Here is a 25,355-nt window from a genome sequence, read left to right on the forward strand (position 1 = left end):
TTACACGCATAGATGCATCTGGGCCGACCGCTTGATACCAGATTTCTCTTCTGACCTGAAGATAGAAACTTGGTAAGCTAAAACTGCTATCTGTGAGGCCGTGAGGTGGCAAATGGAATTCATTGTTTTTTTTAATGCGTCATGTTCTTGGTTCATATTAAAAATATTGAACATCTCCCTTGACTATCAGATTGATTAATGTAAAACAGATTTCGGAGAATTTCTGATAACAAAATATTTACGGCCTAGGCATATGTAGATTGTTTCGTATTCGCACCGGGATAACTCGACTGAGCTATTATTAATTTATAAAGGTACTTATGTATTTAATAGGATTTCACTCGAAGCGTGAAATATTCGCTCCTACGAGCGCATTGTCTATGAAGTACATAGTTCTATGTATTCTATGAAATAAATGGCGCTATTTGCATTTTGTAGACATTAAATTTAATATTTCTAAGGTTCGATTCAGATTCTCCAAGAAATTTGATACGAATTAGTATGACCGACGAGAGCATTTTCGAGTTCGCAACATGCAACAGTTAAATAGGCTATGAATCAAAATCGACATGCGTAGGTACATGATACGCGCTTCGGGATCTAAACAGACTGAGCTAGACCAATAGGTCTCCTCACATTAAGAATACTAAAATCTAGAAACTTTGTTCCACCAAGTTGAAATAAGTAAGTGAAGCCAAATAACTACTATCTCTATATCTATCGCTATTACAATAATCAGGTGAAAGAGTGGCTATGTGAGGGTGGCTGGCTATGTATTTAAAGACTTATTATTAACCGGGCAACTAAAATATTAAACAGGAACTTTAATTGGGCAAATAATAATATAATTTGGCTGTGCATTAATATTTTAGCGCCAAAAAATTTATATTAGCCTCAAATATAAGCATCATATTATCAAAAAAACTGGCTGCAAAATCAAGCCACCCAAAAAAAAATATAGGGAAATTGAAGTGATAGGTAATAAATTGGCAAATAATATTGTAAAGCGATCATAAAATTTGGTTGTCATCTAGTTGTTCACACCTAAGTAATCATAATTGAGCTTATCGTTTCAGCTCTGGTAGTATTTTAACACGAAAGCAGTTAAATTTAATGAATATTGGTCACTTTTTACACAAAACACCTCAAATTAATTTACCAATACGCAATGGTCAGTATACTTATAAATAGTCGAAATTCCTAATCATGAAACACCTAATGGCCATTAACACCATTAGATCTTTCAATTTTTAATTACTAAGTTCAATAGTTACCACTGTGTTCTGCCAAAGTCAACAGATAGGTGCGACGACGAGCGAAGCGAGGAGGAACGTGTTAGGTTGGCCGTGTAATGACCAAACAAAATATTTTAAAAGAACTTCATTTTTTAAATATAGATAGACGTTTTCTTTTTAAAATGTGCTTCATAAATGGTCTCCAATATAATAATTCAGTTGCCAAATAAATACTTGGTACCTGCCTAAAAATAATCAAAAGCTGTAACGGCATTAAAATACAGCTCATATTCATATATTTTAAGGCTCCGTTTTTGTTGCCAAACTATTAATTTTAGTACCCATTTCAATTTTTTTTAACTACCCAAATTCGATTAATTAGTTGACCGGTTAAATACGTGCCTTATTTAAATACCTAGTACACTTTTGGTTTTTTAAGTAAGTTTATGACCGTGATATAAAATAAAAATAATTCCATGACGTTCCCGTTCATTTGAGGTGTTAATATACAAACGCAATAACCTCAACGGGTGATTTTTTGCATAATTAATTCCAGTAAAATGTGCTATTGGCACGTTCACATTGTTACTCAAAATGAGAACGTTGGAAAAAATCGTCAACCGACAATAACAATGGTCGAGAATTTGTCATTACGGGAGTACGTGACTGTAGCCCAAACAGTGCGCCTGCGCCGTGTCTCGCGTATTTTAATATCGCCCTGATATTTTAAGGTTCCGCCTAATCTATGCTATTAATAAGACATACAAAACCAGCAAGTAAAGTAACCATATGTAGTATGCTAATCACAAAATAGAAGCCATTGATTGTTTTTAAAATAGTTGAATAAAGTTTGTAGATCATTTCCAAAGCAATACACTACTCTTTTTTCTAAAAGAATTTTCTCGATAAATATTCGCGATGATTCGATGCCTGACCAATATTAATCTCCTCAGAAGGAACCCACTTCATCGCCTCTGAATACATAACAAAGTTTTTATAATTTATTTTCCGTCGCGTCGCGTTTTTTTATTTTATAGTTTTTGTCGAGCAACGTGACACTGTCTGATTTTCACGTAATCTGATAAATAATAAACAGTTCCTGAAGAACCTTCGGTGGCATTATCATACGGCCTTGTGGCCTGTATAAACCCGCAAAATCACGTATACACCCGCTGATAAAAGTTTCATGATCGCTCACGTGTAACCCCTTAATAGGAAAAGTTTCCATGCCCCAGTAATTGAATTCTATTCGCAAAGCAGAATTCTTTATCCTTAGAAACGTTTGAAGTTAAATTGATTACCGGACTCATAAAATTTAGATTACCTTTAATGTGAAAAATAAGATGCTGCGTAGTACGAAATCGAACATAAAACTTCCTCATTAAATATTAAAAGTAGGTACTACATACTCATTTCTTAACCTTAGGGTTCTATTGCCCCAATTTTACTAACTTAACGACTATTGGCTTTTCATCTTGACTTTTCTAGATCGTGTAGTAACTTAGTAAGATACCTTTTCAAACAAGAAATGTAAGACGAATTGCCAATGTTTGCTTTTAATTATTAGGTTCGTGAAATTACCGGGATGAGATGGCCATTATAAATAGCTTTGCTCATCATTTGTGAACCTACTGCAATCGCACAAGCCTCTGAACATAACGTAACCCTAAAAGCTTTACTTGATCTAACTACCGTGTCTTTTTTATATTGTAATTGACCTTTTTGTTTCATGTACTCGCTGCCCATAAAAGTATAAGTAGGTATTGATTGTTTAATAACTCTAATACGTTTAATTAATTGTCATAAATGATGGATGGGGTCCGAGCCTTATCTCAACAACAATGCACCTTGGGTGCTCCTAAATATGGCAAGACTTTCAACGCGAGGTTGACGACGAATGTGGCCTTCTGATTATGGGAACGTATATTAGAATAAGCTAGATTATTCTTTATTTACATTAAGGTACGGATCGAGAGTATATTAACATTATTTACTATTCCGCTGACGATTGAATATCTAATAAATATATACAATTCTGTAGAATAGAAACAGAATAATAATTTAAGCACTCTTATATTTATCTATCTACTTATTTACATATAACTTTCGATAATAGCCTCAAGGTAAAATCGTCTACGTGAAAAAAATTAACAATCCTGTTCAAAGTAAGTGGTATAAATAAGTTTGTCTTATGTTCAACGAATCAGAGAAGATACATTCATAATCAGGTACATGTATTCACATATCCACCGTAGTCCCATGACATAAGGTGAAAAACTGTGTAGCTGTTTATGACCGTTACTGTACAATGGACAGCGCCTAACCCCTAAGCCCGCGCATATTTCCAAGAACACTGAATTATTTCACATTCTAAATACAACTCGCCGACACAACTTTGATGTCATTTAGCGAAAACAATGGAAAGATTCGCGCGCACAGTTGCATACTAAGCGCTGCATTTTATTTAAATAAACTTATTTTTATTATGGCCGTGTCGCTAAATTCCAGGTGCTTGCTAGTAAAATTTTAATGTCTAACTTAGTGACTCATGTCTTGATATTTGAATGGGTTCTTTACTCTCCAGCCTATTAATTAGTAGGTTGTATGAATGACATCACATATTAACTGTAATTTAATTAAATATTCATGTTCTTTCTATTAGTAAATACTTGTTAAAATATTGTTATTTAATACATTCTTGTTGAGAAGCACTATTTGATACAAAGTTTTGTTCAATAAGGAAACATAGTAGGTAGGTTTAGGTGTAAGTCAGCCGTTCAAAAAAGCATCACAGGGAAATCAGGTAGTATCAAGACATCATCACAATTTCCTCAAATCGTCACTTTCCGTTATGAAGATGTCCATCCGATCTTCGGTCACGCTCATGTAATATCCATCTTACTTCGTTACATTCAACTTAATCCGAGCCATTTGCATTTCGCACCTTACGAGCTTTCCCGCTGTTAAACCAGGCTTGACTCGCTCTTATGCCTTCAACATAGAGGTCTTAATTTTCGTGATCCGCGATACACCAAGGTGAGAAGTATATGTATAAAGAAGGTAGTTTTCGCTATCATAAAGTGATCAGAACCCCGTTCAAATACAGCTATAAATCAGCCTGGGACTTTCCCTGGTCGTTATCATTCTCCACGCCTCGCCATGGCTTCTGATATTTTGCCAGCTTTTTGTACGCAGTTATATACGTAATGTAATGACTGGCTGTCATATTCCGTAAAACTATCAAGCGTGGCTGTGAATCTTAAATGGTGCCAACCGTTTAAACATTACGACCTGACAATTGCTGGTTTTCTAATATTGTTGACACTTTGCTAACCTCCGTGCTGTAAAATTTGTAGTAAAACTCAAAATAACGACATCATTATTAGGTTTCTAAGGTTTAAAACGCCATTGTTTTATGTTCAATCTCATTTAGTGTCTAGTTTCAGTCCGCAAAAGAAAGCTCAATATTGATAATCCAGGTTGTTTTGAGGATTTATATGACTTTTCTTTCTTTTTTTCTTTTGAATGTTTCTCAATCTCATATTAGTTAGTTAGATAAAGTATTTAGCTATTGTAAATTATGTACCGGAATAAACTAGGTATATAACCTTAAGCAGTTACAACTTTTGTATCAGAAAAATTAAGCTTCAGCAAAAATGACGATTTCAAATGCAGAAATGTCTATAATTAAACATTAAAACGACTCGTATGTAGGTTTTTAGAGAAGTTCATTGGTATGCACGAGGTGAGGTCGCGAACAAAAGGCATTATAGCATCCTGTTCCCGACACCAGCTCTTATTATTATCTTAATGGCAAAAATTTATAGCTTCTTAAATTCGCCGTGACGTAAATATTAATAATACCTACATGATTTTTGAAGGGTTTAAGTTTTTGTTATTGCGAATTATCCGTAGAATGTGTTCAGTTTCGCCATGTCCGTTTTTAGGGTTCTTCGATCCCCTGTATGTAAAGTGGCAATACTTTTTTTTTCGCTTTAATTCTATGGTCTAGAGACCGACATTCAAAACAAATACGGTTTGTATTGATATGATTTTTTGATCCATTTAATATAATTTTAATTTTTAACAAGCAGAAACGTCTGCGAACGATGCTATTAAGCTTAGAATAAATTTAACATATTTGAAAAAAATCGCTTTGTATAAAAAAATTAAAGGAAACCTGATTAAATTGTCGCTTTAAGAATAGAATAGAATAGAATAGAATATATTTATTTGCTTGAATACGTAACAATCAGATCTTATACTCAACTAGTTGGACACAGTATTCAGTCGACACAACATCAACATGCAAAATATTTACAAAATTGTACATTAAGGTACTAATTCCTAATTTATGACATGCAATTCATTAAAACAAAATAATAATAAAACAATGTCAATTAAAATAAAATTAAAGTATTATGGTAGAATTAGTCAAAAGTAAAATTAGTCAAAAGTAAAAGTTAATTACATATATCAAATACAAATCGGCAATTGTCATTTTAAACATTATAATTTAGATTTTAAATAATCCTTAACGCTATAAAAACAATGTTCATGTAGCCATTCAGTCAATTTTACTTTAAATACTTTCCCATTCAACATTCTGAGCTCTTTAGGGAGGTTGTTGAATATTACAACACACATATTAAATGCATTTCTCCTACAAATATCAGACGTACAGGCTGGCTGGTATAGTAGATGTTGGTACTGAGACTACTGAGCCCGGAGTTCTCTTGCAAACATTTCCTCGCGCTTTATAAAGTACTCCGGGTGCTTTATTGTAAAAAGACATACCTTTAAAATATACATACAGGCTAGGGGGAGAATGTGAAACTTTTGGAAAAGAGGTCTGCTCGTGTCATCAAATTTAACGCCACCCAATGCTCGTATACAATATTTCTGGATCACAAATGCCCTCTGGACGTCAACAGAATTACCCCACAGTAGCAGGCCGTAATTAAGGGTAGATGATACATATCCGTGGTAAGCTGCTAACGCGGCCTGAGTGGAAATTGAATTTTTAAGATTTCTTAGAGCAAAAACAAAACGCGCTAGTTTAGAACATACTGCATCGATATGATATTTCCAGTTTAAGTGTATAAATTACGAGTATGTATATTTTAATCATATCTATACACAAATATACAACAACGCAAAATACATTTAACACGCACCTATACAGTCGTACAACGCCGCGCCCTGCATACGTTAAGCCACGTAGGTACCTACTAATAAAGCAATTTAATAAAAAAACTGGTCGTTACTGTTTAGTTAGACGTCAAGGCATAATATGATTACTTTGATTGCCGTTACTGACTAATCAAATCATCTATAAAAGGATAATAACTTAATTGTCAAGAAAAAGTGAAACGGTTCTTGCCATATCGGTGTATAGTCATTTCATAAAATCTGAGGTCACTTAAGAGGTTTTAAGAGAAGTATGTTACATTGTAAAACATTTATTCACACCTCGGTTCATTTGATATTACTTAGTACTTATCTAATAATTCGTACTAGCTACTGCTCGCGACTTCACCTTAAAATATTTAAAGGAAGAAATAAAAAAAAATCTTTTTCTTTCTGTTTATATCAGGAATATGTTTACCCATATTAAGTTATTGATTTCTAGTACTAAAGGTATCTTACCTAAGGAGCGAAAGGAGGGACATACAGACGCACGAGTTAAACTTTCAGAGTACGTAGGTACTCTGCTAAGTGTTTACTACGGAACTCTAAATATCAATTTGTCGTTTATGACGATTAAATAAATGCGTTATTTATAGATAAAAGTGCCATTTCATTGCTCAAATTCCACTTTTTCTGTTCCAGGTAAGTAAACGAGCTCCCTTTTACACCTACATTAATAAGGTAAGTATTAAAATGGCGTATCTTGTATTGAGTTTCGCTTTGGTTACGACCTTATCATTTTTACAGTCACAAGAGCTCGAACCCTATTAAGAATACTATAAATTTACGCAGGTGGTGTGTTTTGACATTTTCAAGTATTTTAAATAAAAATGAGCCTAATTAAATAGCCATTGTTCAATAATTCATGTAATTTAATATCGAACTTAATATCAATGACATTAATTTGCTTCAGTAGCAAAGCTATATAAAAATAGGTTTTTAAATGCCATGTTCTACAATCGGAAGTAAATTGTAGATACTAATACGCATTTGAGCCATGTTTAGTCATATTTCTCAATATCACTTAAGACCTTCGCATACATAATGTACGAGTAGGTATTATCTCAGTAGAATACTCTTCTCAGAGCAGTCGCAGTAGGTATTAAACAGATTGTTAACTTTCGATTCAAAGGCTGGGATCGGCTATCCATCAATTGTTTAAGTCATGCACTATACATATATGTACAAATGCTAAACATCACAAACCTAATTTGCATATTCCACAAGCAACTGTAATTCATTCCTTATATTTTATTTACTTCGCAGTTCAAATCTGCATTTAAGGCGGTCGTCCAGGCATGTCCCTTCGATTTTTATGCAAATGTTTCGCGATGCTGAGATGGAATGTCCATCACTCGGTTTCTATGGTTTCCTTTGTTTTAGTATATAATTTGAATTTCTCTTAAGCCAGATCCAGACATGTGCCACGATGTTTCAGGATGATGACAAAATGCTAAAGGGACAGTGTTTTTCATCTTATGACCTCGGGAGATTTATTTCTAAATAAACAATTAAGATACTATCTTTAGGGGTAGAAAACAGACGGTCTTAATATCGCTAAAACGGTATTATTTCGACACAACTTTTACATAGGGTTATTCTCACAGCAACTTTAAAAAAATTGGGATTAAAAGTCTTGGTAGGGACATAACTACGTCTAATATTAAAACTTATTTGAAAATTCTAACTGCATACTTTGTTGCTTTATAATTACCTATATTATCAAAACACCTTTTCATACACGGATTTTCGTCCCGTTTCTCATGAAAATTCTTGTACCGTCCAAAATAACATACTCAAATAGTCATAAGCAGTAACATGTCCCGTCATTGAAAGCGTTTTCCTCCAAACTCCAGTTGTATAATCAACGCTTTTCTCGCGTATTTTTATTGATTCTCCCTCGCCTCCCACTGCAAGGAAGCTGGAAGCTACCTCCTACTGCGCATTCATAATCGTATCGACACACACGGCACACACCGCAAACCAAACGACACTTTAATACCTAACGCATAAGAATCATTTTCTATTGGAACAACCCCCTAAAGAACAGAACAGAATCGTGCGTTACCAGCTATGAGACATTAAGCATCATATAAATTACATTAGCATATAAATAAAGTATTTTTGTTGTTGGTCTGGACGCAGTGTTCGGGTTTTTTACGATGCACGGTAAGCCGCGACATTTTTGTTTTCCTTTTTAGGTAAATACAAGACCAAAGCGACTGCGAGCAAATATCATATATTATATTATCATGGATGCACATTTATGACTATCCAAAGTCAACTCCTAATAAATAAACCAAATGGAATGTGAAATTAATTAAGTTAGTACTTAAATTATAGGTGCAGACTCTCGAGTACCTACGTGTACTTAGATTATCGCAAAAGAACTAAAACAACATTTAGCGTCCTGTGATAATTGGATGGTTTTCCAGAACCTTCGTTAATTAGGTAAACTTATACTAAATTTTTATGAAATCCTATAGGTAAGCCTACTATTTTACTGCTTCCGACGTACGTACTATAAACTATACATAATGTGAAACGTATGTTTACCAATTACCTACTAAATGAACTTCCTTGTGCAATAAACAATTTAAGAAGCATGTAGCTTATACGTCCATATAGGGAGGTAGGTAGCTAGGTAGCCGACGTTTTCAGGATAAATGGGACAAACGAAGATGGGGAGCGGCGGAGGGAGATAAGGAGGACACTTTGTAAAGCGTAATTATTTCACAGAGAAGTCAAAACTAGACATTGCCCCTAAGAAGTTAGCAATCTTTTTTTCGTAACTCATTTAAATCCTTTAAAACATTACATAGCACAAGGGTAGGAAGGAAATTCCACGTAATACCTACTCTATCTTTATTATTCTCTACGAACAATTTATTTGTCTCCAGGAAAATTATATATTTCTTTCCGAATCAAATTGACAATTCAACTATGAGACACGTGTAACATTACCCCACCTTACAAATCCATTCCCATGGGCATAACGCTCAATCATTGACATTTTTTCATTTCCCTCCCAAACGAAACTCGAGTTTTCCTTACGTTTCTTTACATATACATGTGAAAGGCATTAAGCATGTCGGGGAACACATTGTGTCTTGAATACTAAGGCAAGAAAAATTACGGAAGAGATAATATCTTGCGGGATCGGGATCGAAATATGTTCTCCGCATAATTCGGGTCGGAGCGACACGTAGACAAATGAAGGCAGTAGACCTTACGTCGCGTCGGCCGTAACGCGCGCCCGTGATTGAAAGCTGGGTAACGCCCGTCCTTTATAAGGGTTCGTAGATCTTTTGATTGACAAACTGCGCGACAACCCAGGAACTATTTTAAATCAAGATTTACTCCGCGCTTGCGGCGAAGTTCGCATCATTACGAATCAAGATGAAGGGTACGCGGAAAAATTGCGTAGGCAAGAACAAATCAAAAATATATGCACCCTTCCTCCCTACGTGACGTGCTTCTCAAAAGGCGATTTACATGAGTACCGTCACCTCGTCGCGTGCTACGATTTTTTATGTAAATAATACTATTTAGATATGCCACTAGACATTTCTCTTTACCCGCCCGCGGAACCTTCAAATGAACTCGATTTTTAAGCGACTCCGAAAAATGGGGTCGGTTCGACGGCACGCTCCGCGACTCGCTGCCAAAACAGACACAGTTTTAACCGATCTCCATCGTGATCTTGCAGTAACAAAAGTAAATAAAATAAAATAAAACATATTTGTTGCCAATATACCTACTTTCAAAGATGTGTTCTTATCGCACTGCCTATGATGAAGTATTTGAATTAGGGGCTGTTCATAAATTACGTCATCTATTTTTGACGATTTTTGACCCCCTCCCCTCCCTAAAATCATCCAAAAATCATGCTTCGAATGACCCCGTTTCCTCCTACGTCATGCTACCATCATCTGATCCAGACCCCCCCCCCCCTTAATTTTAAATGACGTAATTTATGTATAGCCCCTTAGCGCTGTGTGTGTAGTTACGCCAAGGAAAGATACACTGTATTGCATATTAGACAACTTTGACATTAGGTACATACACTTAAGCGAATAGACAATAGATTTTTGTTTATAAAGTTAACTGTATACAAACAGTTAAGGTACTTAGCTAATAAAATACCTATTTAACTACATCAAACTCCAAAACAAAGCTTGCTTAGTTATTTTACCTTAAAATAACATTTAACCTAAACTAAACACAAAGAAACACCCCTTCGAAAACCTATTTACTTCCCGAATCCCAGCATTACTGCTCCGCCAACTGTACTAATACGTTTTGAAATCACGTAGCAATGTACCTTTATTTATATTAGGAAGCTGAGACTAATGCCCCCTCCCACCCCACGTCACCCCCTTATTCCCTCATAAAGCCTCCTTATCTAGGATTTCGAGCCCATTTCATTTGAATGTGCGCCAGATACGTTAGTTTTATTTATTCGTATTATACGTTATAACTTATAAATAATACAGTTTATTTATGTGTCGTAAATCCAGTGACGTTTTGATGAGGCGCCTCTAGATGTAAAGGTTGGTTTATGCGTTAGGGCTTATTAAACATCCTAGGTCTCAATCCTGAAGGTTTCCGTAGGTACCTAACTAAATATGTTAATAACGCTAACGTAAAATTTTGTAACGCTCATTTATTTTTTATTGAAATCCATAAGACATGACTTTACATTTCGAGTAAGATCATGTATTATCGTTCGATAATAATAATAGTTTACTTACCTATTCAATAATATATCCTTTTTTATATTTACATAATAATATTATGTTTTGTTCTATTCAAAACAACTTTTCAATTAAAACTAGCCGCCCGCCTAAAGCCTTTTCTACGCTATAACATTTCCCCTTGTCATCCGCCCCATTATTATTGCATCTCGCAATTCAGCCTCAACAAGCATTAAGGAAAACGCGCACATACAAACCTAAGACAACATTTTCATTACATAACACACCTACACTAATCACCACGCCCACCCTGCCTTAATGAAGCAACGATGAGCGGTAATTACACCCAGTACGCCTGCGCGTCACGCCCAGCCGTGCAGCCTCCCCCCCACCCTGCTTAATTACTGGGATATCACCCCTTAATGTAAGGGGTGTTAAGCGTGTGTGGCTGAAAGGGGCTGAAATTTATATGGGAAAGTGGGAGTCATATAAGGAAAGGCTCGTGTGTGTACAGTTTCACCTCATTGTTGATTATAATTACCTATGTGTAAATAAATGTTTCTAAGTGATGTGCTGTTATTTCATGTAAACAATTGAAAAGCTAAGATACTTGGTACTGCCTGTGCCTATGTACAAGTAACTATAATTATTTACTGTCGAAAATGCGGTGTGGTGTATGTGAATTCTCATATAAGATAACGTACTTAAATTGAGCCCTTTATAATTTAAAAACTCTCCACCACACCCAAGTTCACAATATAAACCACGAACGTAAAAAGTACATATTTAGGATATCATGTTGTTCGATTACAAACCCTGTTGTCCCCCTATCTAGTTACATATTTTAAAACATTGTCAGGATAAAAAAAATCAATTCAATTTATATAAATTCACCTTACATTTTGGTGCACATCCAAGCCAGTCTAAACTCCCGTTTCCATTTCCACTAAACCTTAAAGTCTTTGCAGCGTAAACAAACGAAATGAACAGAAACAAACAATAATTCACACGTAAAACCAATGTAGTGAAAAATGAGGAAGCTCCGAAACGTGAGACGCGTGCCGAGCGCGCGCCCTAACAAATGACCACATTTGCTTCGCGTGTGCCGAACGGTATATAGCCAATGTAATTATGAAAAACTCTGAAATCTTGAGTTAAACCACCTTTATGTATACAGAAATGTATCTCCCGTTTCTGAAAGGAACACATTTTTGCATATGAGGTACTATTCTACGCGTTTTTGCCTGTTTGTGTACCTATATTTAATGCTTCGGTGTCCTATGACGTACCTAATTATTAGAAACAAAAAAGTCAAATACGATCTTAAATCTGTCTTTGTTCTAATTTAGGTAGGTAACATCTAATCTAAACAATCAGTTGGGTATTTTTGTAGTAAACTACGGTGCGCCTATTCAATTATCCAGTTGTAATTATCTTGTTTATAAGTCTTACTAACAATTTTAGTTGAAATTCTTTATCATAGAGGCCCAAAGGAGCCCACATGTCTTTTTGATAAAGGCTTCTTTTAAATAAGTAGATAAAAAAAAAGTCTTACTAACCTTTTATAAATTTACAAGCTTATTTTCTGACGATTTTTGACATTAAGTATATCGTACTTTTAATAATATTTTGCTACAATTACATAAATATCAATAAAAATACCTCCTAATATACAACTAAAAAGGCGTTTTTAACATAGATTAAGCTACTACTCCCTCAAACATAGCCCGGTATATGCAAATGACCCCCAAATTACAACAGAGATAGCTATGTGCGCGGCTCACACGTCTCGTATTTACATATGAGTAATAGCCAACCCTCATTTCAAATGCACGCGAGCACTCTTACCTTATTCGAAGTTTTCAGGCTCTTTGCCTAGTCAAATTGGTAAAGTCGCTTTGTATAGGTGCACATTAAAAGTTGGAGCGCCGTGGAAATTGAGAATCCGTTCGTATTGACGGTGTAGAGGTGCCTTAATGCTGAATGGAATTGATTTTGGGAACTGTCTGAGATTATATTGGAATATTAGGTACGAACTTAAGTATAGAAATAATTCTTTATAGATACCTATTTACGGTGTTTTTCACTTGAGTATTAAAGAGTTTATACATTACTGATTGGCCAAAACCAACTAAATATGTGTTGTAGGACCGAGAGCACGGTAGTGTGTCCACACTAAGTCACTAAATATAGTCACTTTGTTTTGAATGATTGGTGATAGTTTGCGTTGAACAATAAACTTTTTAAGGTGTGGTATAATGTAATTTATGTCTGTATGTATGTATAAACTCTTTATTGTACAAAACACAAAACACAAATTTATGGCACAGGATAGGCAGTACAAAGGCGAACTTATCCCTTTAAGGGATTTCTTCCAGTTAACCTTTGAGTAGATGAGAATTGATGAAGAACGGTAGACAAATATAGCACTGAGTACAATAGAAAGTCAATAAAATTATAAGAGGGCGAAAATAAATAATATAAGATAAAAATTAGAAGTAACAATATTTCAAATATATAGAATACCTACATTATATATAATAAATATAAAAAAAATATATAAAATATCTATAGTCACGAACAAGTTAATTCCGGTCCGATAGCCACAGCTTTTTTAACTGCCCCTTAAGCGACGCAACGGACTGAGATTGCCTTAAGGAGGGAGGCAACTCATTCCAAAGTTGAACAGCTCGTACCGCAAAAGATTTACCATACGCACGAGATTTGTGATGAGGTGTTGCCAGTGCAAGATTGGTACTCGATCGAAGGCGATGGCCACTACCATCTGCCAAAAACTTGAATTTTTGTAAGAGATAGAGAGGAGAAGAAGGAATAAAAAGAACATTAAAAAGAAGAGTAAGAATGTGCAGATCCCTGCGACGGCGGATGGGAAGCCAATTAAGTTGAATGCGAAATAAAGAAACATGATCGTATTTCCTTAGACCAAATACAAATCTTATGTACATATTCTGCAGGCGTTCAAGCTTGTCAAGCAGTTCCTGTCTCAGATCGAGAAACGCAATATCGGCGTAATCGAGAAGTGGAAGCAGAAGAGACTGAGCCAACATAATTTTAGTCGGAAGCGGGAGGAACTTCTGCAGGCGCCTCAGGGTAATTTACGGACAACTTATTTCCACATATTTGTAATTGAGGGTTTATATTTCAAATATGTCATTTAGGTATCCAGTCCGACAGTAAAAACCAAAAAAGAACGCCGATAGATACGTCTCTAACAAATAAGGATGTAGTTGACAAATACATTTTGTATCCCGAAGCACCAACAAAGACTCCAAATTCAATATAAATTTCATTTTACGCCCCAACTATCACGTACGGGCATACAGAATACGTTCGCGGCAGAGCGTCCGCTGTCAAATTTTAATTTCTCTCTCAAATATTTACCCAAGGAAAAAGGATTCCCCGGCGGGCCTCGGTCTAATAAGTTTTCCATAAGAGCGAGGGAGGCAAGAAGGCAAGAAGGGGGCAAGAAAGAAGGCAAGAAGAGGCAAGAAAGCTCTTATTGTGTTTGCCGAAGCTGGCGCATCCGGGCGCATACCTAACAAGATGAATATACACCACCACCCCTTTCGGACCGCCCCTACTAGTTACGATCAGATAGTGCACTGAAATTGCATTGTCGAATACTAATTCCGTTTTGCTGACCATCGGGATGGTGACAGTAGATTTACGACTAGGTATTTTAAGGCACTATTATTTGACTGAAGCCATTGGCTAAGTCATTTTATCACAGTTAATACTTTCTCATAAATCATAACATACTTAACATTTTACATCACACCGGGTAACTCTAGTATACCTACCATCGGTGGTACATACAAGACAAGTTAAATACCTGTATTTAACTTGTATGTACCACCATGTGAGTTGATGTGAGATGATGACTTCTTTAAGCCATTGAAAAAGATTAATTAATAAATAAACTTGCAATTCAATAACCGAATAACGACCGGGCCATTTCCAAAGTAATAATATAAATACAAATTGTAGACCTCGTTAGGTATGTAATAATAATAATTACATGTATATGTGTAGTACAAGTATGTAATGTAACAAATATCAAATCTATATAAGTTGAGCCACAGAATAAATAATAGTACTAAGTACAGAAGACTCACTCTCTAACTGTTACGCGCGTCTGTTACGATCAGCACAGATATGGCCGCTAGTATAAGTGGAGACAGCGCCACGCGCGGCTTATTGGCTTTCCCCAAAATTGGGGCCGGAACGGATGTAAGTACTTTTAGTTACCTGTAGCAAAGCGACGAAATCGCGGAGTGAGACACGCCTGGTTGAGCACGTAAATATATTGTTAAGAAATTCGATTTAAATTTTCGACGGTACCTGTCTACCGCCAGGGGTGTCTCGCCCGCTGACAAATCATGCAATATGAGTTAGCACCAGACGCCAAACGCGTGTTGGTCTTATGCGAACTACGTAGTTATGCCATTCATGGTATCAGGACTGAGCACAGTAAACCATCTCCGAATGTGAAGAAAATTACGTTCAAGGACGTTCTAATATTAACGCCCTGTAAGTAAAAAGTAGTATACTGAGTTATTTAATAACATACTGTCCTACACACAACAAGTACCTAACCCTCATTTTACTAAGCATTAAAAATATTTACTTTCATAAAATTATTACCTATTTATTTGTACAAAAATACTACTTAGTTATATGAAGTATTTCACTCAAATATCAGATCAATTCTAAAACAATTTTCTGACGTCATTTCGAACGTAAACAGGGTATGTTTAGGTTAGCTACGTCACAGCTCGATATACTAGCAATAATGTGGAGCCAGGAGATCCGCGAGTGAAACTAGCAATAACAGTAAGTGCATTGGTAATGTGATACCTACTCGTACTTACCACAGTTTTTTTTAAATAAGTTCCTAAAAAAAATAGTGTTTCTTTCGAAACGGCACTTCCCCTTATTATTTTTAAATAAATTAATCTATGAAAATTAAGATTATGGAATTTCTTACGTTGTTTCTCAGTAAAACCTCGAAATATTTATAAATTAAACCACATGTTAGTTTCCCGTAAGCCACATTGATATGTAGTCGTTTGTGAGGTGTTTTTCAGGATCAACTTTAAGCTACTACTTAGGGAAAGGCATACTCACAAATAATTTTCTGGCTGAAAGTTAAAGTCCAAATTTCTGTGATAAGAGCTATCTCCATAAAGGTGACAGTCCATTTCCAACCGCAGCTGCACTACTGTTTATTTTACTATGGAAATTGACAGTAACACCGACGCGTTCCGTACTAGTAGTGCAACTGCGGTCAGAAATGGAATGTTACCCTTAGAGTCAGAGGTACGAGACGACGTATCAAAGCTTTTGAATGCGAAGACGGTGCAGGAATCCTCTACTGAACATTATACTGAAGAGTGAAGATCCCTCAAGAAATATATATATATATATTTTTTTTATGTAACTCCTACTGTCTCCTCCTTGTACCTATTGTTTACGTCGAAATAAATTATTTTAATGAACATTAAGCTACTTACCACTTGTACGTCTGAAAAAGTTTTATAATGTATAATGCAGCTTAATTAAATATTTCAATCACTATTTTTTTCCCGTATTAGAACAAATTAAATTATTTTCAGAAAATATTGTGCCGAATGGCAGCGGCACCTGCCGCGATAGCAAAGGACGCTGGTTCGATTCCAGCCTGGGGCACTGGAGGCCTTGGTCACTTTTTCTTAGTATATGACATTTATTTAAAGTTTATTTTTTTTCTGCTTGAGGTTACGTAGGGTAGTTAGATCTTATTGTTTTTCTAAACTGCACCCGCATATACTTTCCGTAACAACCTCGTAACATTTTTATCATGACAAACAGGTGCGACTAAAAATAGTTGTTACGTCCCATGTGCGTAACAGCGCTGTAGTTGACAGGTTCTATATTAGAACTTGATCATAATCCCCGCTGGTTCCGTGGCCTGACCTTGCGCGCCCTTCAGTCGCAGCCGTTCCGCCGACTTACTTATATGCCGAGTCAGTAAATATGTATAAACACTTGGAGGATACAACTAAACGGAGTAGCCATTAACAGGCTTTCCCCTCTGTCGAAAATAGGCGGCCAACGGTCATACACAATGTATGGACTGACGTTTATCTGACATGGCTATTTTTACGTTACGCATACATTTGACATTCCCCTCCCCCGCAAAAATCGGCAGACTGTTTTGTACAGAAAATTACAGACATGGCGTCTCCGTTTGATTATATCCTCCAAGTATAAACATGACGTAGGAATTGAGAAATAATAACAAAATGCAACTGCTTGGGAAGTGCAACCCGGTAGTTGTTTTAGACTATTTCGTGAAATGTTTCAGAAGTAGGTAATACTCTCACAAATACAGTTTTTAACATCAAATAATAAGTAACAGGTGTTTCAAAGATGAGAAAAATCTTAACTCGCATTTTTCCTTTACCAGTTTATAGATTATGAACCCTTTATTCACTTCTTATAGACGAGCTGTAAGTTTCTGACTGATGAAGATGGTGTCAAGCACTCAGCTCGTTTGCAAAACACAGCCATAACTAAACCGCGGGCTACCCTGGCTATACTCGCAGGCATTTTTTAAAGTCTTGAGCTCGGTATCACCCGCTTTGAAACGGCCAAACGCCGACGCAAATATAAAAGGCTCACGTCCTTCGCCGTTGTTGCCGCGACCAAATCGGTCCAATATCGCTTTTTCCGTTCGATTATTTCAGCGCGTTAATGTTTTTATTTAAGCGGTATTGAGCGGTGTCGGCGTCGCCGTTGGCCCTAATTTATTGCAGGTCGACGCGTTCGCGGCGCGTGTTTTTGACGCGGCAAAAACGCGATGCTTGGCGCGCCCGCGCAACGCCCGCGGGTTTTTCGCCGCGTAGCGCTTTAATTACGACGGCTTAGGCCCGCCGCGCACTATGCAGCCTCTCAAGAATGGGGGTTTCCGTAAATTCTATATCTAATGTTGTTGCATGTCATACGTTTGTTCTATAAAATATTGGCAGCTAAGACTAGTATGTAACAATAGTAGAGAATGTGTTATAATAAATATTATAGTCTACTCGTTCGGGTGTGTAAATAAAATAACATTAAACATAAAAAAAATATTCAATTAACGTTTTCAAAACACAACGTTAAAGAGGCAACGTATGAAAATATCCACTTATATTTGTAATTTTATCTCCTTTACATTCCACAGCTTCCTTATAATTCCGTCAATTTTGTTTATAGGAGTTTATAAATAAAATTCATTACTTATGTGTAATATTATCTACGTACTTACAAACCTTTCGACATAGGTAAAATAACCCTTACATCCCTGACTTAACGCGATTTTTTTCCCTTCACGATCTCTATGGTTTAAAAGACAACTACTTACTAAATCTTTTTTATATTTTTTATTTTTTATATCTTAGAATGTGTGATTGGATGGCACGTGTGCATGAGTCCTAAGAGAGCCTCTTTTATACTTAGGTATGCAGTGCCAAGCTGACTTATATTGCCGTATTTCCATGCTTCGAAAATACTTTCAGCCAATTTACTTTATGAATACTAAGAGAAAAATTGATTGGTTTGCCAACAAAAATATCACAAACTCATGTATTATAAATCACTTAGTAATTGGAAAAGTTGATTCAAATAGAAACGGGGCGGATTAATTTTCCTTAGGTACCTACTTAACTAGAAGAGACTGATTTATTGAAAAGTAATGCGAAAGTGAAACAAACGAGGAGCGTATTTCACGCACGTACTCGTTTTATTCTTTGGAAAAATATAAATCTTTGGAGCAAAATTAAGTGGAGAAAGGGAATATCTTTTATTTGTCGTCTCGTATCATAAACAGTGAGTGTGTAGACGTCGGCATGTTGGAGAGGCCCCCGCTGACCGGCCGGGAAGCATACATTTTTAACGTCCCACCCCCGGGTGAGAAGGGAGAAAATTACAAAAGAAAACAGCCTTAATTTCCAATGTCATCTCCGTTCCGTCTAATCCGCTTATTCGTTTTATATTTCGGCTTTTGAATTTTCATTTATTTTTGTTTGTTTAAGGAAAAGGAACGCTGAGTGGTCTCCTGGGTTGACTCGATTTGTGAGTTCTGTTTATAAGTAAATAACTTTCGCGTATTGACCGTAACCCGATGACTTTCCAAATGTAAGATATTCGTCAAAGTTTTGAACAAAAACTTTAGTTTATTAAAATGTAAGTCTGCTATATTTATTGTTTACGCGCACTTTTCATTTTACACTCTCAGTATTTAATCATTCCTATTAGAGAACTGACCATACCTCTAAAGATTTTCTTCTAATAAAATAAAATAAAATAATACCTCTTCGAGTACCTAAAACCCCATTATTGGTCGAAGCTAGATGAAAAGACATATAAATTAGACAAATAAACAGGGACAAATGCTGATACTTACACACATTCCGCATCCCGATCTCACTTTTTTCTTATTGGATGCAGATTCAGCACACAATAGTACGTCAGATGTGGACGCGCATTAATCAGGAGCCCAGCCACCATAATTCAATCACTACCTGCCGTTCGAAGGGTAAAGGCACGAAGAACTGACCGTCTTCATACACGGTTACTGCGTTGTTCGATTGGGCGAAGGTATGGGCATCGGGCAGGCTGCTTTATATCTGTAAGGATGACCAGCATGGAAGATGATAATGTGCAGACTTGTCAATGGATGCGGCAGTACAACTATGGTTTTAAAAATTATTTAGGTATGTTTAAAATATTCACATCATTCTATGTTCATATTATACTTGTTTACAATAAACAATATGTATGTACCTTAGGTACATTAGATACATATAAAATAATCAAAAATAATATTCAGTCACCGATTTGCGCTATTAAAAAAAAAAAAAACTTTTTTATGAGTACCTTCTCTATCACAAAGTAACGCAGATCAACTATTTACATGTGTAATGTGCACGTTGAAACCCTATTAGGTATTCAAATGGGGTTTAATATGCACTTTAATGCCATATCCATCGATATACCTGCGGATGCGACTTCATATTTTACATAGAATGCGTAGTCTGTCAATACAGCAGACCTCAATCACGGACAAGGCCAGCATTTGCAAATTAAACGCGATACCATCGCAGTACCCCTAATAGGCACCTTTACCCTTTCACAAGAATCAATTATAACTTTTGTTTAGAAGTGTTAACTATTGTTCTAGACTTATATATTTTTTTGTGACGTACATAATTTATTTGTGACGATAATTAATACCGTTTTTCAATTACGTAAATTCAACGTAAAATCGTTTAGTTTAGTTTAGTTTAGTTTATTTATTAACCATAATGTAACATGATCATTACATGGTAAGTCAGCATTTCACAATATTATACTTAATAGAGTATGAATTTACTATATAAAGTAAATACGTTTAATAATAATATAATCTACTTACAATTTGCGTCAATTAAAATATTTTGTAAAGACAGATATTCAGTAATCGAATAGAAGGCATGGTTTTGGAAAAAAGTCTTGACTGTCTTTTTGAATAAATTAAAAGGTAAATCCGTGACATTTGTGGGTAGTTTATTAAATAGCTTTATTTTTATAAAAATTCCCTGTTTTTGACACTTTTTTAATCTTAGTGATGGAAGTATTAGTTTGCTATTGTTCCTCGTATTATAATTGTGGCAATCCGAACGCTTAAGTAGAGTGCTTGCTTTCTTGTGAATTTCTAGTACAGAGTTGTACATAAACAATGATATGACCGTCATTACTTCCAGCTTCACAAAGTAGGATCTCGCAGATGTGCGCCAATTTACCCCGCATATTATTCTAATCGAGCGTTTTTGTAGAATCAATGCCCGCTTTACATCCACTGCATTTCCCCAGATGGTAATCGCATAATTTAGTACACTTTCAACATAGGCATAGTATACAGTTTTTAAAGTTTTTGTGTTAACTAGAGGCTTTAGTTTCAACAATGCGTAATTTGCCGATGCTAATCTATTACAAACTTTATCAATATGCGCGCTATGTGTTAGTTGACTGTCAATTTCATAGCCTAAGAAACATGTATTGTGTTTGTTAATTATAAACAATATTGGATTTACCTATCCAGCTTACTCTTTACGAGTTATATTGAGTTATATTGAGTACATTAATAAATGGGCCGGATAATGGTCCAGGTTGTAAAGCCCACATGAGTAACGTGTTATGATAACATCTCGGCATTAGCGTAACGAATCGCAGTTCGAATCTTTATGCCTATCCCTACTTATGTTCATAAGTTTAATGCTAACTACGGAACCACCATCAAATAAGGGCTTACTATAAAGATGATCTTAACGCGTCAGTGAGATACGGCAGCTCGTAGCGTAGTCTTAACTATTTGAAACTATCCTCATTGTTATATCGAAGTAGATATATCAAGCAAACCTAAAAAAATACAAAAAAAGCTTATAAATCCTTCAAACTAATACTTTAATGGGTTCGAATTTGTATAAAACACGAGGTATCCTTAATCCCAAACAGTTAAATCTAAAGTCGGTCCGACTAAGGGGTCATTTAATGACTAAAAGACCGTACAAAAATGTAAATTAGTCATATATTATGTTAGGCTGTTCCGGGAACCGCATTAGACGCCATTAATTGGGCTAAACCAATAGAGACGACATCAAGACACGTGTAGCCCTCCGTTACTAAAAACTTAAAAAGCCGACTTGTGTTTGGCCGACGTATTCTAAATATTTCTTTGGGCCGCCGGGCCTTACTCTTTAATTGTTGTTTTTGCCCGGATTCCGTTTTTTGTGATTGATTCAGCATCAGCATGCAGTTGTCATTGTGTTCCTTCAGGTTTTGATCATATTTTTTTCTCCGACCGTCCAATTGTTTGTATGTTTTAAGGAACAGTTTCTTCTTTTTAAACTCAACGGCATGGTAATGCCAGATCTTTAAATAATCTGATGAATTTCAAATGTGATGCATGGATACTGTTTAAAATTGTACATTCATAAAGCATATGCATTTATAAGATGTATTGACGAATAAATTGACTGACTGGAGGACGGACGGGTGGTTGGGAGCAACGGTTAAAACAAACAAGGATAAATAAACGTTAAAGAATTTTAATAAATGTGTGAAGCACTAGGCGGGCCTACCTGAGCTCAGCTCAGAGACTTCAGACAAACGTGACAAGGAAGCGATGCTATCACGACTGAGAACACGATTTTGGTTTTCAATTAAAGTTAAGTAACTAGTGAATTTTTGCACCATCGAATTTTGTTTAAGGTAGCTTCCTATAGATAGTATTACCTTTCTAACTAACTGCCTTTAATTAAGTATGAAGTGCTCTTGAAAAATGTAATGGGTCAAATTCATAGTAGTTTTTATTTAATTTATTTCAATTGGTCTCGATGTAAAGGATAAGGTGAAGTGGAAGCGAAAGACACGGAAAGCTGACCCCATCACCATGTGGGATATATAGCTTGGAAGAGAGAGAGAGGTCTCGTTGTAAAATTATTTACAAGTGTTTATGTATGAACAGAAGTATTTTATAGATACAGTCAGAGTCAGAGTTTTGATAATAGTCGTCCGTAGTCGCTCTACATAATAGTCGTTCGTCGTCGTTCTACATTCCACAGGGGCCTACCATGTATGGCTCGCGCTGACGCTTGAATAAAGCCTATAAGGAGGGCCGCCTGCCTTCTAATGTCGTGCCAATCGGGAACCGAAGACGGGACTTCGCGCGAGTCATCCGCCACACATTTATCATATCGACGTGGCTGCACCCCTAACATTAATATGTAGCCATTCATAATGTTTCATTAAGTGTTAATGCGTTTATGATACGCGATCAAAAGCAAAATCGCCTTGACTATATCTCTATACGAGATCTGTTGCTTAAGTAATGGTGACTGACGATTTTTCACCGAATGACGCAGATACATTAGCGCTAACTACTTCAATGAAAGTAATAAATAATGAATTGGAAATGTGTTGTTATTGAAAAGCACCAAATCAACCACCTTACGATGTTGTATAGAACTTAATTCTAATTAATGACGTTTGGTTTTAACTTTCCTTTATGACATGTATGTTTAAGAGCTAGCCTCGAAGAAATGCTTAATTTTATGGTAATTTAACCAGTAGTTATCTGGATAAGGTATGTCGTCATTACTAAAGGATTGGTTTTGTAAATACCTACTATAAACCAAAGTTCACTGTATACTGTCATACCTTTCAGAAATATGATTGTATTTTACTGATTACAAAATTTCTATACATATATAACTATTTTGTAGAAAATTAATTGGTATTTTGTTAAGAAAAATAGGGGTGTTGAAAACCAGTACGACGCGTCACAAAAGTGAGTAAGCTCTCATCTCCTGAACATAATTGTGGCTGGCGGATGTTTTAGTACGGTGTACATTAGTCTGCGGATTCGCCCAAGTATTCGCCAGAACAAAACATAAAGCGGTTTACGACCGCCCCCGTTGATTTATTCCTCATTCATAATTTTGTATTTCGGAACATCAGAGGATTTAATAACACCAGATAGAGATCGCTCGAACTGCTGTAAAACCGCTCTCGTCTTGTATACCAATCGTAAAATACACATTAAGACGCATTAAGAGACCGACGTAATAGATTCAGCCAGCTTCAAGTCTTTTATCCTTAATCTAGAGTTATTTTAAAACGCAAAGAGATTTGGGAATTTTATTGGCCAACATCATAACCGTTTTTATTGCTATAAATCATTATTACACTAATAATAATATTTTATTATTTTATTACGGTCATCTAAAATGTGTACCTTAATAATGTTGTTTCGATCGTCTAAAATATTTTTATCTTATCAACGCCAAGATGGAGTCAGATTCTGTAGATCATTTCTCATCACGTGATAATCAAATGTGCTCGACAAAAGTGCTCGTATTCACTTGCGTAGTTTTTTTGGATGTCAACGCTCTCTTTAGACCAGTGAAAGCACAGTAGCTGACGAGTGACGTGTCGACAAACAAAAAACGTCGGTGCGAACGGCGCTAGCCACGACTGTCAACAATGTTCCGGCGCTAGTGCACCTAGCAACGTAAACACTTAATTAACATCGTAAAGTACCAAGACGCTGCAATCTACCAACACTTATCAAGCGTCCATAATAATTTGAGACGAGTTGTTATGGTGAGGTGCAAAAGTGGCTGACCTGACATCACGCTTGTGACCCTCGACGTAGCTTCGTCCTCCTTGCTCCCCGTTAGCTTTCTCTGTCCCGCATCACGCCCCCACTCTTCCAAATCATCTTCTTATAGTCGCATGTTTTACTGGCGTCTCCAAATTAATGAACTCTAAATCAGTGACAGTAAATTCGAATTTGGATCGGGACAGGCGATGCGTGGAGCGCGCGCGCCGCCGAACGCTGCGAAGTCTCGGTCCATCACCGGCGTCTATTGTCATGTCGTCTTCCCCGGCTTTATAAACAATCTCTTTTATTTTCACCTAGAAGTTTAATCGGCTCGCGCTTGTGGGATTCCTGTCTCTATTCTTATCGGGTGGTCGTTTTGGAGGTAACAAGAGGACAAAGGTTGTTGTGAGGTGCCACGTCGTGTCAGCGGTGCGGTGCGGAATGAAGTTTCGTGACATCATTGTTTAGTTTTTATTATATTCGTTTTTATAATCGATGCTATGTGATACAGTTAGCTATTTAGAATATAGCTGGTAAGTACGTTGGCACCTAGTGCTAGAGGTTAAATCACTAAAATTAGATATTTTATATGTTATTTTCAGACATTAGGTACAGATAAAAAACATATTTTAAATCAATCATCCACCATTCAATCATCAATCATGTTCAAATATTGAGAATACAATAAGGTTTTATGGGTTTCTCCGGGTCTATATAATTTAAAAAGTTTGACTAATTGTATGCTATTCGTTAATCTTGGATAGATTTGGGTCAGTATCACAGTGCTTTCCTAGCTTAAAATTGTGGAGAATCTACAATAGTTTCAAAGGTGTCAGAACAGGAAACGTCTGTTCATAATGATAATATCCAATAATATACCTAACATGCAACGAAAATATTTAAATTTAAATTACCTCCTTAGCGAAATAGCGCGGTCATTTCAATATAAATTGCAGCAGCCAGCACCCGCAATATAAATAGTTATGAGAGCTGACAACAGCTTGCATTCGGCCGACTATCAGCGCGGGAATCTCGCATTCGCACTTA

General features: G+C 36.1%; 1 protein-coding gene across 3 annotated transcripts in view; it reads left to right on the forward strand.

Moving 5' to 3' along the window:
* The window catches only part of LOC134652057 (zinc finger homeobox protein 4), a 140,221-nt gene that overhangs the window by 71,815 nt on the left and 43,051 nt on the right, over nucleotides 1–25,355 (forward strand). The window contains exon 5 of one of the 3 annotated variants that reach the window (XM_063507203.1): nucleotides 19,198–19,237. The exons of the other annotated variants lie outside the window; for them this stretch is intronic. Within the exon in view, the coding sequence (XP_063363273.1) occupies nucleotides 19,198–19,229 (32 nt within the window). The 3' untranslated portion in view covers nucleotides 19,230–19,237. The remainder of the gene's footprint in view (nucleotides 1–19,197; nucleotides 19,238–25,355) is intronic. 3 annotated transcript variants of the gene reach the window in all.

Source organism: Cydia amplana, chromosome 11 (assembly GCF_948474715.1).
Source record: "Cydia amplana chromosome 11, ilCydAmpl1.1, whole genome shotgun sequence".
NCBI lineage: Eukaryota > Metazoa > Arthropoda > Insecta > Lepidoptera > Tortricidae > Cydia > Cydia amplana.